Source organism: Conger conger, chromosome 12 (assembly GCF_963514075.1).
Source record: "Conger conger chromosome 12, fConCon1.1, whole genome shotgun sequence".
NCBI classification, from domain to species: Eukaryota; Metazoa; Chordata; class Actinopteri; order Anguilliformes; family Congridae; genus Conger; species Conger conger.
This window is the reverse complement of record NC_083771.1, coordinates 36,741,311-36,756,743: the sequence shown is the minus strand read 5'-3', so window position 1 is coordinate 36,756,743 and position 15,433 is coordinate 36,741,311. Positions and strand designations below refer to the sequence as shown.

Genomic DNA, 15,433 nt, shown 5'->3' with positions numbered 1-15,433 from the left:
GCAAGACTTGATTCATGACATGTTTGGTTTACATCCTGGATTTTTAGTCAGAGAAGTGCACACGAGCAGAAATGTAATAACCATGCCAAGAGGCCATTTGGCCCCAGTTGAGTTGTCATTCCCATTTTTGCCATCATCAAGCCATGAACAGCTGCACCAAACTACTCAACTTCCCACTGTTTTGAGAACCCTTATAGAGTGCAATCCGTATTTAAAAAGAGCCTCTCGGTGGAAAGCAATCTACGGTCTCCAGCACCACTTGTAAGCCAGTTTCACAAAGGGACACAAAGACTCCACTCACAACCAGGGTAATAGAACAAGGGCATTTAAAATGAAACAAACCCTCACATCAGCTTAAAGCACCAAGCTTTAGGAGCAGAGCTGCACTCCAAAGCTGGCCTGCGCCAAGCTCCCACTGTTCCCCACAAAAGCTCCGAAAAAGAGAAATTTCAACAGTCCTTTTTTTCTGTGGCTGATTTATAATTATGGGGAAACTTTGAATACCCAGTGAATACACTCCCCAAAAGACAAAATGAAAGCAGAAACCCCTTTCAGTTGGGTGGCCAGTTCTGCCTCACTGTACAGTCAGACGTTCATCGCAAATGTTCATAAATGCTCATGGGATGGTAACAAAAGATTTTATGCTTTATACTAACTGGATGGAGCACAATGCTTTCAACCTTGTACCGTGGAGTTCAGCCCATAATTATTCTTGCGTTTCATTGGTGTTGCCATGGTCTTAAGTCTTAAGAGTTTGAGTGTGTCTTTTAAAGAAGGCAAAGCTGATGGCAAGACAAAGAGTGTTTACAATGTAAAATAAAGACTTTTCTTCCTCTGTTTATATAAATAATTCAATTTAGATTTTTTGGTAAGCCAATTTGTATCCAGCATAATCCCACCAAGAGCCAAACAGAGTGGACAAAATCATTCAAAAATATAAAGTAGGTAAAACATATGGCTTGCATGAAGGTTTACAGTACTATGATATAATGTTGCTATAAATCTCATTAATGCTTGCTTGTTTTCTATCTTGAAACTGTGACCGCAGACTGTCTGCTGAAGTACTGCTCCTGTCAAGCTGATCGGTGTTTGTGTGGGTAGCCTAGGACCTCAGGAGGGTGACTATCCATCTGTCAGGACAGGGGGTTCAGTCACAGAGCAGGGGCAGAACCTTCTGTGGATCAACTGCCAACATCCTTAATCGCTGTGAAGTAAAGTAGTATCTAAAAGACCATGTGCAACATCCTTCTTTATAATCACCAGACAGAAGAAGCCTCCAAAATAAAAAATTACCAAGAGGGGTTTGTGTGTGTGATATGTGTGTCCTCTGGTCAGCTGTAAAAGAGCTTCATAATTTAGCCAGCTGCTAAAAAGGTTCCCTCTATGTGCAGTACTAAAGACATTCATACAGTGACAAATATATTTTCCATTTTACAAGGAGCCTTCAATACAGTTATATACCTTAAATATTCATAGCCCATTTACTGTACAGAAATGCATATAGAAACCCGACAAGGAACGATAGCACCAGTTCCTAGGGTGTACAATCTCAATTCCTGCTCCTAAACCTAAATCTGATCATGCTTCCATTGCTGTACAGTATTTGCTAAAAAGTTGGAAAAACAGAGTACAGTAATTCACAGCAGGGTGATGATTGATTCTTGGATGAATGTGGTAACTAGGGTTGTAAAGGGTCAGAACATTTCTGGTAAATTCCCAGAAACTTTCCGGAAACTTTCCATGGGAAGTTAAGCTTGGGGATTTGGGAAAATCTTCCCAATTTCAATATAAAATGTTTATATAAGCATATAATAGTGAATACTTTTTGAAAGAGAATATACATAAAAGATCATTATAGGTATTGCAGCAAGTTTTGGTTAAAACTCCCCAAAAAATAAGTTGAATTGCAATCCTGAACTGGCATGGCATATGCAATGCATTGTTCCATCTCAAGCACAGATAATTGCCAGCATTCCATTTAATGGGACCATCTGCATACAGAGAGCATTCTCTTATCTCATACATTATTCAACATTTCAATTATTTGCTGTAGAATAAAAACTAAATAGTGAATTGTTAAGGTTTTAAAATTGTATCTGCTCATGATAAAAGGTTTATGTTTCAATATGCATACAGGTATGTCATGGTAAATGCAGCCTGTACAAATTCCCCTTTTATTCACAATAATTCAAATATATTCCAGTTATTTCCCCCATATTCCCATACACTTCCGTGGAGTTGTCACACCTGAATATCCCCAAGTGCTACCCCTAGATAATAAAATGAAGTCCTGAGGATAAAGTTTATAAAACATTCTGCAATATGTCTCTCGTGCTTTTTCTTGCCAAACTTGCCTCTACTGCAATACACTTTCCAGACAAGATAGCTATCACTGCCTTCAAAGCATGCCAGATCACATCAAATGAACGATTTGAATTCATACCAAAAAATGATTAACCACCAAGGACAAGGTTGTCCACTTATCTAACTGAAAATGACATGAAACACTGAAAGTATTATGAATGTTGCAGAAAAATGATGAAAACTATTCAAGTTCAATTGGTTACTGTTATCATCCACCCAACAGAACGGCCAGATGACTGGCTTTATGCCTATGTCACAAACATGGCCGTAAGTTGATGGTATTCCACCTCAGGAGAAAACACTATGCCTGAACTGCCTGAACCCCACAAGGCATCGCCGCCACAACCCTCCAGAAAAAGACATTCAGTGAAAGGTTGTACATGTCTGTTTGTTTCTCTGGGGGATGAGAGTGCTCCTTTGGGACTTATCAATTTGTGAGTAGTGCCTGCTAAATGCAGTTTTGTTTCCTGCGGTACAGAAACAGACTTGCTGTCAGCTAAGAACCCACAGTGTTTAATGAGAACATCTAGCAGACACGAGACCCATCTGACATTCAGAGAATGACCGTAAGGCCTTTTGTCAGTCATTATTAAAAAAATTGCTTTGCAACATGCACATATGGAAAAGGCAGTAAGTTCACTCACAAGATTCTAACGTATCGATACAACCAAGGAACAGTCCCAATTACATCGAACTCAGCACTGGTAAAGGAGAACAAAGGTCTCAAACTGCCCTAAAACATATGAGATAGTATAATGATCCCTATAGAAGTTCTTGGGACAACTGTATATGACTATTCTAACACTGCTTTTAAAGGTAGACAATGCAACTTTGCTGTGCATTCAGTTTCTTACAGTAAATCAGATGAAAGCAGTACATGGTGAGGTATTTAAAGGCAGTGGTGTACACTTATATTTCTCTACAACTTTCTTATTCAATGCAGCTGCCATAACAGTTAAATAACTCCCATGAATTAGTGCGTCATTAGATTGCTCATTCCCAAGCTTTTTACCTTGTTTTGACGTCCTTGGACGGATCCGCATTCTGGGAAAGGAGGGCCAGGAATAATTAAAGGGGGAATCCGAATCAGAATCCATGTCTGTTTCTGGTGTGTTTCAGAAAGACAGTTCAGCTGGAGCAATGAACCCCAGCATTCCTCACAACAGAACGGTGTTTCTCCAGATGGTGTCCGATTTAGGGTCCAGTTGCAGTTTGTTCTCCAGTAGCACTGAGTTCATGTTCCAGGACTGGCTGCGCAGACATCCGTAACTCTGACATGAGAGTGGGGGGGTCTGAAGGTACACGGAGAACAGGGACCGCCCCACCAGACGACAGTCCTCAAATCCTCCCAGGAGACAAATAGGAGCCGAGACGAAGTGTCCAGAAGAATTCGGAAGGTCAGCCAAGGCCAATGAATCATTAACTCACCTTTTCAATTCCCATGCAAATGTGAGCCGCAGGAGTTTAGCAAGTTCGCAAGGTAGGGGACCACCCCTTTACCCCACGGAGGAAAAACTCTTAATACCCCACTGCCGGAGCAGAGGCTTCTGCAGGAGGTCTGCGTCTTCAGGCTAGCAGCTGTGTCTACGTCCTGGGCAGCTACGCTGGATACAGTACGTGTGAGTGTTGTGACAGAGCTCCTGTTGTCTTTGGCTTCCGTTCCACCAAGCTACAGCCTACTTTTCCATGCACAAACACTGACTTGAGAGACTTGCGGGCCAGGAGGAGAGCCACAGGTTTCTTTCCACGCTTTTTCCATCTTTACCCTCATGCTGTGACCCCCCCCGTTCTCCCACCCCCGCCCTCAGTGCGCACCGCAGGCAGACAGCAGAGCTTGGCAGCTACGAGAGCGAGATAACCCTCGCTACAAATGTCACTCACGCCACTCACAGACACGCTGAAAGACTGCAGATGCGTAAAAGACAGGAGAGAGAGTGAGAGGTTGTGTGTGTGTGAGAGAGAGAGAGAGAGAGAGAGAGAGAAGGATTTGGTAACAGTCCTGGGTCCTTTTGGGGGGAGGGAGGGCAGTCCTCCAGGAGTGGACAGAGTTGAATAAGTTCTGACTGTTTCCACTGGCTCTCAGATCAGTCAGCCTGCGCTGGTGAAGCCTGCAAACCCCCCCAGTCAGCAGCGTAGGGGTCTGGCACTTTTACAACCTCTGCTCTCGGTAACAACAGCCCCAGCGGCAGCTTTTACAACAAGTCCTCCATTCTTATACAGTCTCCCAGAACAACTCGCTGAGCAATTAGCATTCAGCATGGCCCTGGCAACCCCCTCCCCCCGCATCTTCTCACCCGCACAGAACTCCTTTCTTCCAGTGCTCCATACATGCTCGCTGGAGAGCGAGACTGCCCAAAAAAAGAGGTTCACTAAACTCACATTAAACTTCCCTCACGGCTTCCCCTCAGCACTCCTGGGTTTTTGGGCCTTGGGGCTACAAGGGGGTGTGTGGCTAGCAGTGTGGAAGCAAGTTGGAGCAGACTGAAGGGGAGTGGAGAGTGCTGGGAGGAAGGGAGACGGGGGGGGGGGGGGGGGTTGTAGAGAAAAGAACAAATGAGTGGCTCATCTTATGTGCCAGTTTTGGTAAGAACATGATATTTGAGCTTGTTAACATTCCTGATTTCAGTTCAATTATGAGTCTCACAACTGGGGCCCAGAGTGGGAGATGGGACAGGCCTCCACCCCCCCCTGTATCCTGCTGACATCGCAAATGCGTGCGCTGTAGTTACACAGCGTAGTGAAGTCAAAGCATGTCAGCTATAGATAATCCTACTTAAAAATGTGACTGGAAAACAACGACCATTTTAAAGGTCGCTAGGTTGTTCTGTTCCATGGAGCAAATCTGAGTGCCATTTGAAACAGAACTGAATAAAACAAAACATGATGTTAACCTTAGGAGTTTAAGCAGGAACAGGGCTTCTACATAAAGCAGAATCTGAATTCTTAGAACATAATTTTAAGTAAGAAACTAAACAATGCAGAGCAAAAATATTTTTTCATTCATTTTTCAGCAAAGCATTGATAACTCACAGAATTTCAATGTTCACATTCATGAATACTATCAACAAAATATTTATCGGTAAATAAGCGCACAATGGGCCCTATTTTGGAGAAAACGCAAGTGAAATTGTTCATTGTATATTTTTTGCCTGCTCCAGGTTTCGTATTTTTGTTGTCTGTAATAACCCTGTTTGTGTCAACATACTGTATGTTGGCCAGTGCAATAGGAGGTATGTCAATAGAAACATTGGACACTGAGCAAGTTTGCTGTAGAATAATTTGTTTTCATTTAAACAGACCAGGGTTTACCTGAAACACTGGCACATTGTACTGCTTTGGTGGACATATGGTGCCGCACATACGAATGCATGAACACATAGCACATAAGCAAGAAATATTTCAGTTTGACTATTTACCAAAATACCTCCCACTCTTACCACTAGCATTTGACAAATGCACCTTGACTGCAAACTTCAGGAAAATATTTTTCACTGTATAGTAAATTGACAGAACACCAACATTTGATGTAATAAAAAATTGCTCAATTAGAGCTTGTTGCAATGTAAACCAAAAGTCCACACCCATAAATTCATAGTAATGACATTACTTTGTACATCTGTTGAATGACATTTGCCTATTACCTGCTTGTAGTTATGTAAGACTTAATCATTTTAAGAATGAATTTTTCATCAATTTAGTAACATCCAGAAGAATGTGCTTGCAGGGCATGTATTTTCTCTGCTCTTAGTTTCTTTTCTTTTATTTTAAATGTAATTTGTTTAGCAATAATTTGAGAACTGAACCTACCAACATTTCCACCCCAAGAAAAACAAACAGGGGCTTTGTTTAGCATCCTCTCAAAATCTAAACAACGTAGGAGACCTTCCCAGCCAGAGGGCACGACATCAAGGCCTTTACATCTCACTCATTTTCAACTGAAGTCTAAACATGGAGGATGGGAAACTAGGACTTCATCTTTCATCATTTATTTGTGTGCGTATAAATGTTGTTGTGAAATTATACAACAAGAGTTTCATTTGAAGAAACAGGACAGTAACGACACCACATATAACACCACATTCATTATATTTCTTGAAAAACTAGTTATTTAGGGTAACATAATACAGAAGTAAACATACATTATATGCCAATACTACAATACTACAGAAACCCTATAACCTTCCTTTGCAGGAATACACACTTTCATGTGTTTCCCACATGAAAATAAAATAGCATTCACAATCCAATTACTCTACTTCATCTTGTCCGTTCTACTCATAAAGATAACTTATGCCATCATATGCCATATCCATCACATCAAACAAGGAACCACCTCAAATGCGATGCAATAACCACATACAAAACACACTTTCCCGAACCTAAATCGCCGAAGTGGTGCGTCTTTTCATTTGAGAAAACATGTATTTAGCCTTCCATTAGCACAGATAGCCCCTGGTTTTGAGGCCATGGGAGAGCAGCAGGCAGGATGTAGAATGTCTCACTGGAGCTGGAGCAGGAGAGGGCTTCTCTCAGATACACAACACATTCTGCACCTGTCTCAGCGCCTGACGGCCAGAGCACACAGCCCCGCCACGGTGCCCTGCGCTCACACTGCTGACGCACAACTCCTACCCCCGCACACACCTACAGCAGGACACCGCCGTAATCACGCGCAGCATTGGAAACTACATATTGTGTTATCGTCACAGCTCCTCTAAATGATGAAAATATTAAAAACACATTTGTGCTAAAGCAGCTCTGATTAGTTAAAGGCTTGGTACGATAAAATATAAACCTGCTAATAATGTTCTGCCAGATATTGAAATTGCTTTCCCTACCTCTTTGTCTGACAGGGAGAGTCTATTTAATTAAACACTTGAGTGAACAACCTACATAAATGTGTTACTAAGTAACCGTTTTAGGTTTGTGCAAACCCAATAAATAAAAGGTTAAGACATTATAATGCACCCATAAAGAAAAGCAAACAGGGTAGCTAAATAGTTTTCTCATTAAAATTGTTATGCTGGCATGCAGTTCACTGATGTGACTTGTATCTAAAGGTCTAAGAGAGCAGAAAAGTAATCTATCACACTTTTCTGCGAGAGACATTTCTTTGCATAGAAAACCAAACAGCATGTCACAAAGAGGCCATGCTGTACAGATTGCAAGCTTCCACTGTTTCTATAAACCTGCTTTCCCACTGCGGTGTGTGTGCTGTCTGCTTTAAAGATTCCCATACCTTGGATCACCTAGCAACATCCCAATGCATTCGTACCATGACTGCATTAAGAGATGTATTACATCAACTTGAGAAAATTATTCATACAGGTTGCACTAGATAAACCATACATAGTTCAGCAATTGAAAATTACTTCTCAGGAAAGTTATTTACGTTTTTTGTTGTGAAAGGAGACCCTAATGTTCAACTCGAGAAACATGGGGTACTGCACTCCATTTTTACATTTTGTCATTTACTTAAATTAGTGTGTGCACCATTTATTATTATATTGGCAAATAAAAAAAATGTAAAATACAAAAAACTGCTAAATGAGTCTAAACAATACAGGTCAAGTTAATTGCGAGGTTGACAGGCCTAATTACAATTGTCAGACACCCTTCAGCACTAAACAATTGTATGCAATAAAGCTCCATGTTCTTTTCCATCCTCTGTCTGGAATTACTCCCCCTTGTTACTTCTGGGCACTGTGACTAGAACAAAACATTTCACATCAGCCAAGACTAAGCAGCTGGTGTCACTCACACATCCATTTTAAGAAAGTGATTTTTAAATATGCTGTGCAACAGTGTAAATTATACAGCTACATGGCTAGCAGTTTGAGCAGGAAGATATGACGATTAAGTCATAAGCATCAAATGAAAGCCTGGTAGTCCTCACTGTACAACGGTGAAGTGCCATTGCTGTCTGCTAAGTCAAAATAAATCTTTTCTGTTTGCTGAGGAATGGGTCTCGCTAAACTACTGTAAGTGAATAATTAACCAAAAATGTTCCATTTCATTCATTGTTATTTTCCCTGGAAATGCATGATCTCATTACTGCATATGAATATGACCAGGAGTTCTCAAGGGTAATAAAGATTTGCAAAATGACTCAGTAAATGCTACCTTAGAAACAGCAACAATGAACATCTGTGCACAATCAAAATTGCCACAAAGTGAAATCCATACAATGGACTCATTTTCTAACTAAAGCACTTCAACCTCAAATGTCCAAGGGGACCGCAGTCTGTAAACCCAGGTTCTGAGACACAATCAAACTGTGAATAGTGTATTTTCCTGTAAATTGAATACTGTGTTGAAGCATCGTGATGGTGCAATATCTGTTGTTGTTTATGGTATAATATTTCACACCATCTTCCAGCTGTGTTCTCATCAAGCTTTTCATATGTGGTCAGGGAATAATGTAGCAGTTCCAGTATCTTCTCTGGAAAATACAACTTCCAAAGTACAAAGTATTTAGTGAAGTTATTTGTTGGGACTGTATTGAATGCCATTGTATAGATTGACTGATAGTGAGATAAACGGTTATTACTAATCCAGGTGAATGTTCCAGGCCTGGGGGGTACTTTTCATTCAACAAATTCCATCACAATTTGCACACTGGAAAGAGATGCTATACATTTTACATGAGGGCTTCTTTTGTTTTCCTATAACATGTAATCTGAAATCTGTCCAACAGACTTCAGCAACCCTAGGGGCTCTCTTCGGCCTTGTTACAAGAATCTTGTACTTTGGGTGGAATGTTAGGTAATTGGTTAAAATGTCGCCTATATAGGTCATTTAAAACTGGACTGGGTTAGGGTTAGGGTTATACTGTTGAATTACACGGTCTGTACTAGAGGCCTGTAGCCTTCTCCTATGACCTCTCTCATTAACAACACAATTCTGCCCGCAGAACTGCTGCTCACTGGATGCTTTTTTTTTCATACCATTCTCAGCAAACTTTAGAGACTGTTGTGCATGAAAATCCCAGGAGATTCTGAGATACTCAAACCACCCTGTCTGGCACCAACAATCATTCCACAGTCAAAGTCACTTCGATCACCTGTAACTTTTGACCACATCTGCATGCTTTTATGAATTTAGTTGCTGCCACATGATTGGCTGATTAAATATTTGCATTAACAAGCTGGTGTCCTGGTCTACCTAATAAAGTTCTTACTGAGTGTATCAATCTATCTCTTGTCGGTAAAATGTTACTGCACCATTCAGAAAGCAAACAGAAACTATAAAATGACTGCTTATATGACATACATTGTAATGTTGTGCAATATAATATAACATTAAGCCCTGTGAGTGAGCCCTATACTTACATCCTCAGTGCAAACACTAGACTCTGATGTACAGGATGATATTACAGGTAACATTATAAAACATCTCAAGACCTTCATTGTAATATTGAAAATGGACTACATAACAGCACAGCTAAATATACTGTGTGGGTCTCTGGTGAACAGGTATATTAAATAATCGTGCTTTTTGTGAGCTGGCTAGAGACTCCAGCTAAAAGACAGCTCCTGCTTTTGGCTTATGAGATTCTGAAGATTCTTTGGTTGTGTGAAACCATGGAAGCTGAAGAAGGTAATTTCAGACTAAAGGTGCTGCCTGCTCACAGTGGAAAAATAACATTGGACAGATATCTTCTTCACTCATTCAAACTGGAGTGTGTCAGTCTGCACATTATCATGCATAGGTGGTTGGAAAAACACCCGCCTACACAGATAGTCAGTGAAAGTATACTTTCTGCTGCAACACAGGCTGAAGCTGAGTAGAACTCAACTCAATCGCATAGTGTGTGAGGCTTATTAGTGTGATTTAATGTTGTGATGAAGATGGCTGTCATCATTATGTGTGAAATATACTCCTAGAGTACCCCACATCCCAATGGCAAAACCACATAGCGTGGGAAAGGCTCTACTTGGCTCATGTAATTACACATATGGCTGGCAGCATGTACTTTTTACATGATGTATACCACCCCCTTAATCAACATACTTAAGAGCTAGCATTGCTCTGCACATGTAAATACAGAGCAATCATCATGTAATGGAAGAGTCGCAGCCACAGCCATGGGCACTGTACCAGAGATGAAATAAACTCAGGCGATGGAGCGCTTCTTAGCATTAATATATACGGTACAGTACTCCATTCATTTTCTTCTGGTGTGAGCAGATCAAAATTGCACTCATGAACATACAATATCAGAAGGTACACAGTAACAGGAGATAATGATAATGATCAAATTAGCGGGGAAATGCCATTCTGTTGTATAAATAAATGAACATTAAGAGTAGAATAATAAGGACTGCTCAGACAGAAGCAAGAAGATACTTATATAATGTAGAAATATTTATGAAAAATGCCTACTTCTGGCAATCCAGGGCTCAGATAACAATGGATCATCACTTTCCAAGCCAAGTAAATGGCCACAAACATTTACAACTACAATACCTAAATCAGCAAGCTATTGTCGCTAAACAATGGGCAACCACACACAGGCGCATGTCGAATAATGCTGGGCTTACAGTCACAAAATTCCTTTAAGCATACAGTATATTAATGTCAAAAGCATTAAAATCCCAGAGGAAGTGGCCTCAAATACCTAGATACATCCATAACCACACTGTAGGGCTATGTGTGGTGTCTTTTCTCATTGTAAGGGACTCAGGGTGGACACCTCTGCAGATCTGTGCCCAGTCCCATGGAAACGTCAGCAAAGCAACACTGTACCACTGCATGAGAGGGACTGCTTTCGTATTCTAACACCTCTCGCCAGAAAGGCTTGTCACATTGTTGACTGGATGCCTGCTGTTATTATATAATGCATTATACAATCTGCAACCCCACCTCTTGGCAGCCTATTAAGTAATAATTATAATTGTAATAATTATAATTGCACACAATCAGTAGACCAGTTAAACATATACAAAAACATTAACTGTGGATTTCTGAATGCATTATACAATACTATACTGCCTTCTCACACTTCTGAACAAAGGAGTCCCAATCTCAATTATCTAAGTCTACTAAGTCAGTGCTTGAGAAATAATAAAACTACATAAACTAAATACAGATTTTCATTAATTCATCCATATTGTAGCCAGCGGAATGGTGGCTGTAATGTGTAAGACAAGAAATCAACATAATCTGCTACTAGAAATGTACGTTCCTGGATTGATGCTTTTGGTACACAGATATGGGAGAGGGGAGATGGGGAGAGGGGAGAGGGGAGATGGGGAGATGGGAGATGGGGAGATGGGGAGAGGGGAGAGGGGAGAGGGGAGATGGGGAGATGGGGAGAGGGGAGATGGGGAGATGGGGAGAGGGGAGATGGGGAGAGGGGAGAGGGGAGATGGGAGATGGAGAGAGGGGAGATGGAAGATGGGGAGATGGGGAGAGGGGAGATGGGAGATGGGGAGAGGGGAGAGGGAAGAGGGGAGAGGGAGGGCGGAGAAGCAGGCAGTATGTAAGGAGCAGAAGATTGAGTTAGATTAGAGATGGAGGGGTGAGCATTACCATTGTACTCTGGTCAGCTTCCCGAAGCACTTATTCATATTGTGTGGCATTTTACAGTATCAGAGAGTCCATTATTTTGCAAACCATGACCCATAAGCCATACCCCAAACCATAAGTTAATAATGGCAATGATCCTGTCCGGTCATTTTCTCTTCAACAATACCCGTCTGAACAGCCAGGGTGCAGCATTACCCCAAAAACCCTCAGCTACAGAGGTAATAACTCTCTTCATCCCATAATGCCAAACATTTTCACGAGTACCATATACAGCACACCCAACTAATGCAGCAAGATTATCACACAACAAACATTTGCTTGTTATCCAACAAGTAATAGTGTTCAAAGAAAAAAAAGTTAGTAAGTCAACATGAAACAAGCATAGGCAGCCTACTTACCAGCAAAGAAAATTGTATTTTAATCTCTCAAACAGTAGTTGAAGTAATTGAAGTTTGAGAAATGACAGAAATTCATTTGAGGCAGCATTATGGAGTAATGAATAAACACCAACGTGGCGCGTCAGTGTCTGCTCAGAGATGTGTTGACTTGCCAACGTGAAAGAGGCCTGAACAGAGTTCCTCTCCTGCGTCTGCCACACAGCACTCAGCAGGTCTAGAACCGCAGCACAGCTCAGAAACCTGTTATCCTGTTATACTGCTTCAGTAAGAACCGTTTCAAAGAGACCGGTTCATGTTGGTTACCTCGCTTGCTTCTTTCTACCTGTAGGCACATAACCATCCTTTCATGTCAGGAGCATTTGTTCCTGAATCCTGAGAAATGTATAATCTTCCTGACTCTCTCTTTTACATTGAAAAGGTGACAAAGAAGTGCTCAGCACACAGTCTAGTCTCCTGGCAGCATCTTCCGCAAGAGAAGATGAGAAACTGCAGATCTACTGCAAACAGATCCTAATCAGATCACACACATGAGTGAGCCATCCCAGGTGCCATTCAGACGGATGAAGGATGAAAAATGCATGTTTTGATGTCAGCACAAGCTGTCCATCTGTTAAGTCACTTGCAGATAGCACTTGGAGATATTCCAGTGGTTGTTAAAGACAGTGTTACCACTGTTAAAATTCAACACAGCGTCCTTGATTCTTAATTCCATTCAATTTTGGAAACGGCACTTAATAAAATCAGCAACACATCCTGTACGAAGAGCATATGAGCTATTATTATTATTATTATTATTAGTAGTAGTAGTAGTAGTAGTAGTAGTAGCAGCAGCAGTAGCAGTAGCAGTAGTAGCAGTAGTAGTAGTAGTAGCAGTAGCAGTAGCAGCAGCAGCAGCAGCAGCAGTAGTAGTAGTAGCAGCAGCTGCAGCAGCAGTAGTAGTAGTAGTAGTAGTAGTAGTAGCAGAACCAGTAGGAATGTAGAAATGCATTTTATATCACCATGATAGACTACGCGATCCGCATGCTCAGCATGCTACTCATACTACATTTGAATGAAAATCAGCCTGAAATGTAGTGCAGCATGGGAGTATGCGGTTCTGAACACAGCCTACAACTACCCGCCTTTCCTTTGGACCCTATGTCCCTTGCTACATCTCTGATTTTTTAAGTTACAATTTCAAATCTTAGATTAGAGTGTAGTCAAAACTGTCTTGTGATTACAAAATAAACCCAAAGAAATTCTGGCCAGCCTGCAGCACGTAGGTGCTATTTTAGCATATTAAATACAAAACTTACTAGAGTAAAATGATGTAGCTTCCTCATCTTCTTTTAGGGAAGGCACAAGCTGTTCTTCAAAAGCCTGGGACAGAGACAGCATTGTCAGACGTGACAGTGCCGGACAGCACACACACACACGCACACACACACACACACACACACGCACACACACACCCACACACACACACATATACACAGACACATACACACACACAGCACCTCTTGAAGCAATAAATAAAGAGTTGTGTGAAGTATGGCTGTTTAGTCCATTAGCAGACAGACCACCTACTTCTCAGAAAACCACTTACAGAGAACACAGCACTCTCTAGCACCAGTTCAATAGAGCTTCCACTGCACAGGTTTAATGTTAATTACAGTACCTGCGGGCAATATAAGTATTATCTCTTGTCCTGAATACAATTCTGATTTCCTGGCACAGACTCAACCTGATAGACAAACATAAGCTAAGGTGCATAAACACGAACAGTAGAAGTCAACAAGGACTTCTATAAAAGTACCCTCATTTTTCCATTGCATATTGTGATGAATATTCAGTTCAATCCTTTGGGTTGCCCAGAAGAGAGGCACTTTGCCCCTCTTCTTTGGTATGACTAACCCAAGCACATTTCTGGTGCATGTACAGACTCTAATCACAGGAGATGCCATTCCACCAAGGCATAAGCAAAAGAAGCAAGGAAATGATAACTGGAAGTCCATGCTGAGCCTGAAATAACTGAACTCATGTTCTGTGGTGAGTCTGAGTCCTCAGTCAGGAGTCAGTCTACTGGATGTGCCAACAACTTAACAGCCAAAATGTCGCCAGCCAGTATCGCTGGCAACACGTTTCAGGAAGAACACTCAGTCAGCTGAATCATGAATTATTTAAATTTCTTACTGGCAAATGGGGCAAAAGGACACAGGGCTGCCTTGTTTAGGTGTAATGTAAATCTACCTTTAATGAAAACACTATCTGAATAAATGTCTACCATTTTTCTGTAACATGTAGCAAAATGAAAGATAAAATTTGATTTTTTTATTTAAAGTTTGGTCATTCAAAATGGGCAATAAAATAACAGGAATAACACTAGTAAAAGACCAAAGTATCTTTTAAATCTTTAAACAAAGATACAGTTATCTGTAATTGGGCAAATTAGTGCCGCTATCACCAAAGTCCCAAAGTGAAGTAAATATGACCTGCTGTGGGTCAGGTAATACCAGCATTAACATGGTCATACTCACACTCTCTGCCAGTGCATGCTCCACTCCACAGTCCAGGGGGGAATCTGACAGAGAATAGAAAAAGCAGGATATGTGAAGGCAGAAATCAGCCACTGATTCAGTAGCACGTGCACAGCTGGGGCCTGACAGACCTACGTGTGTCACACTCTCAGGGCTGCCATCAGCCTGTTACAGCACAGACAGTGTCTCTCCACTGCACTGCCTGGCTGCCTGCCTGCACCCTGCCTTTGTGACCCCAATCAGGGGCCCAAATGCTGGCACCTCACTGGTGTTGGAAACTGCCGGTCGGTGCTGGAACAGCCAATCACCTTCTGAAGACCGCTTATAAGTCCAGCAGGGCCCACCCAACTTGGCTCATCTCTGCAGCTCTATGGTTGAACTGAACCTCCTGTGAGAGCACAACTGAATGAACATGCTTCTCTAGCTGGCCAATTGTGTCTAACGTTGTGTCATTTAGCAGTAATTAATTGCAACTGTTATATGAATTGGCTATACTCATTGCATACTATACTCATTGCAACTGTTATATGAATTGGCTATACTTTACAACTCTGAATTGTATATGAAGTGCAATTAATATAATGTCTTGCGAATCTGCAAGTCAACATAGAAATTATACATATA

At 41.4% G+C, this 15,433-nt stretch overlaps 1 protein-coding gene across 4 annotated transcripts in view; it reads right to left on the bottom strand.

Moving 5' to 3' along the window:
- Positions 1-15,433, bottom strand: part of arhgef28a (Rho guanine nucleotide exchange factor (GEF) 28a) — a 73,843-nt gene that overhangs the window by 32,811 nt on the left and 25,599 nt on the right. For all 4 annotated transcript variants that reach the window (XM_061263673.1, XM_061263675.1, XM_061263674.1 and 1 more), the window contains exons 8-9: positions 14,810-14,853; positions 13,589-13,652 (exon numbers count right to left, since the gene is read on the bottom strand). In XM_061263673.1, coding sequence (XP_061119657.1) covers positions 13,589-13,652; positions 14,810-14,853 — 108 coding nt within the window. The remainder of the gene's footprint in view (positions 1-13,588; positions 13,653-14,809; positions 14,854-15,433) is intronic.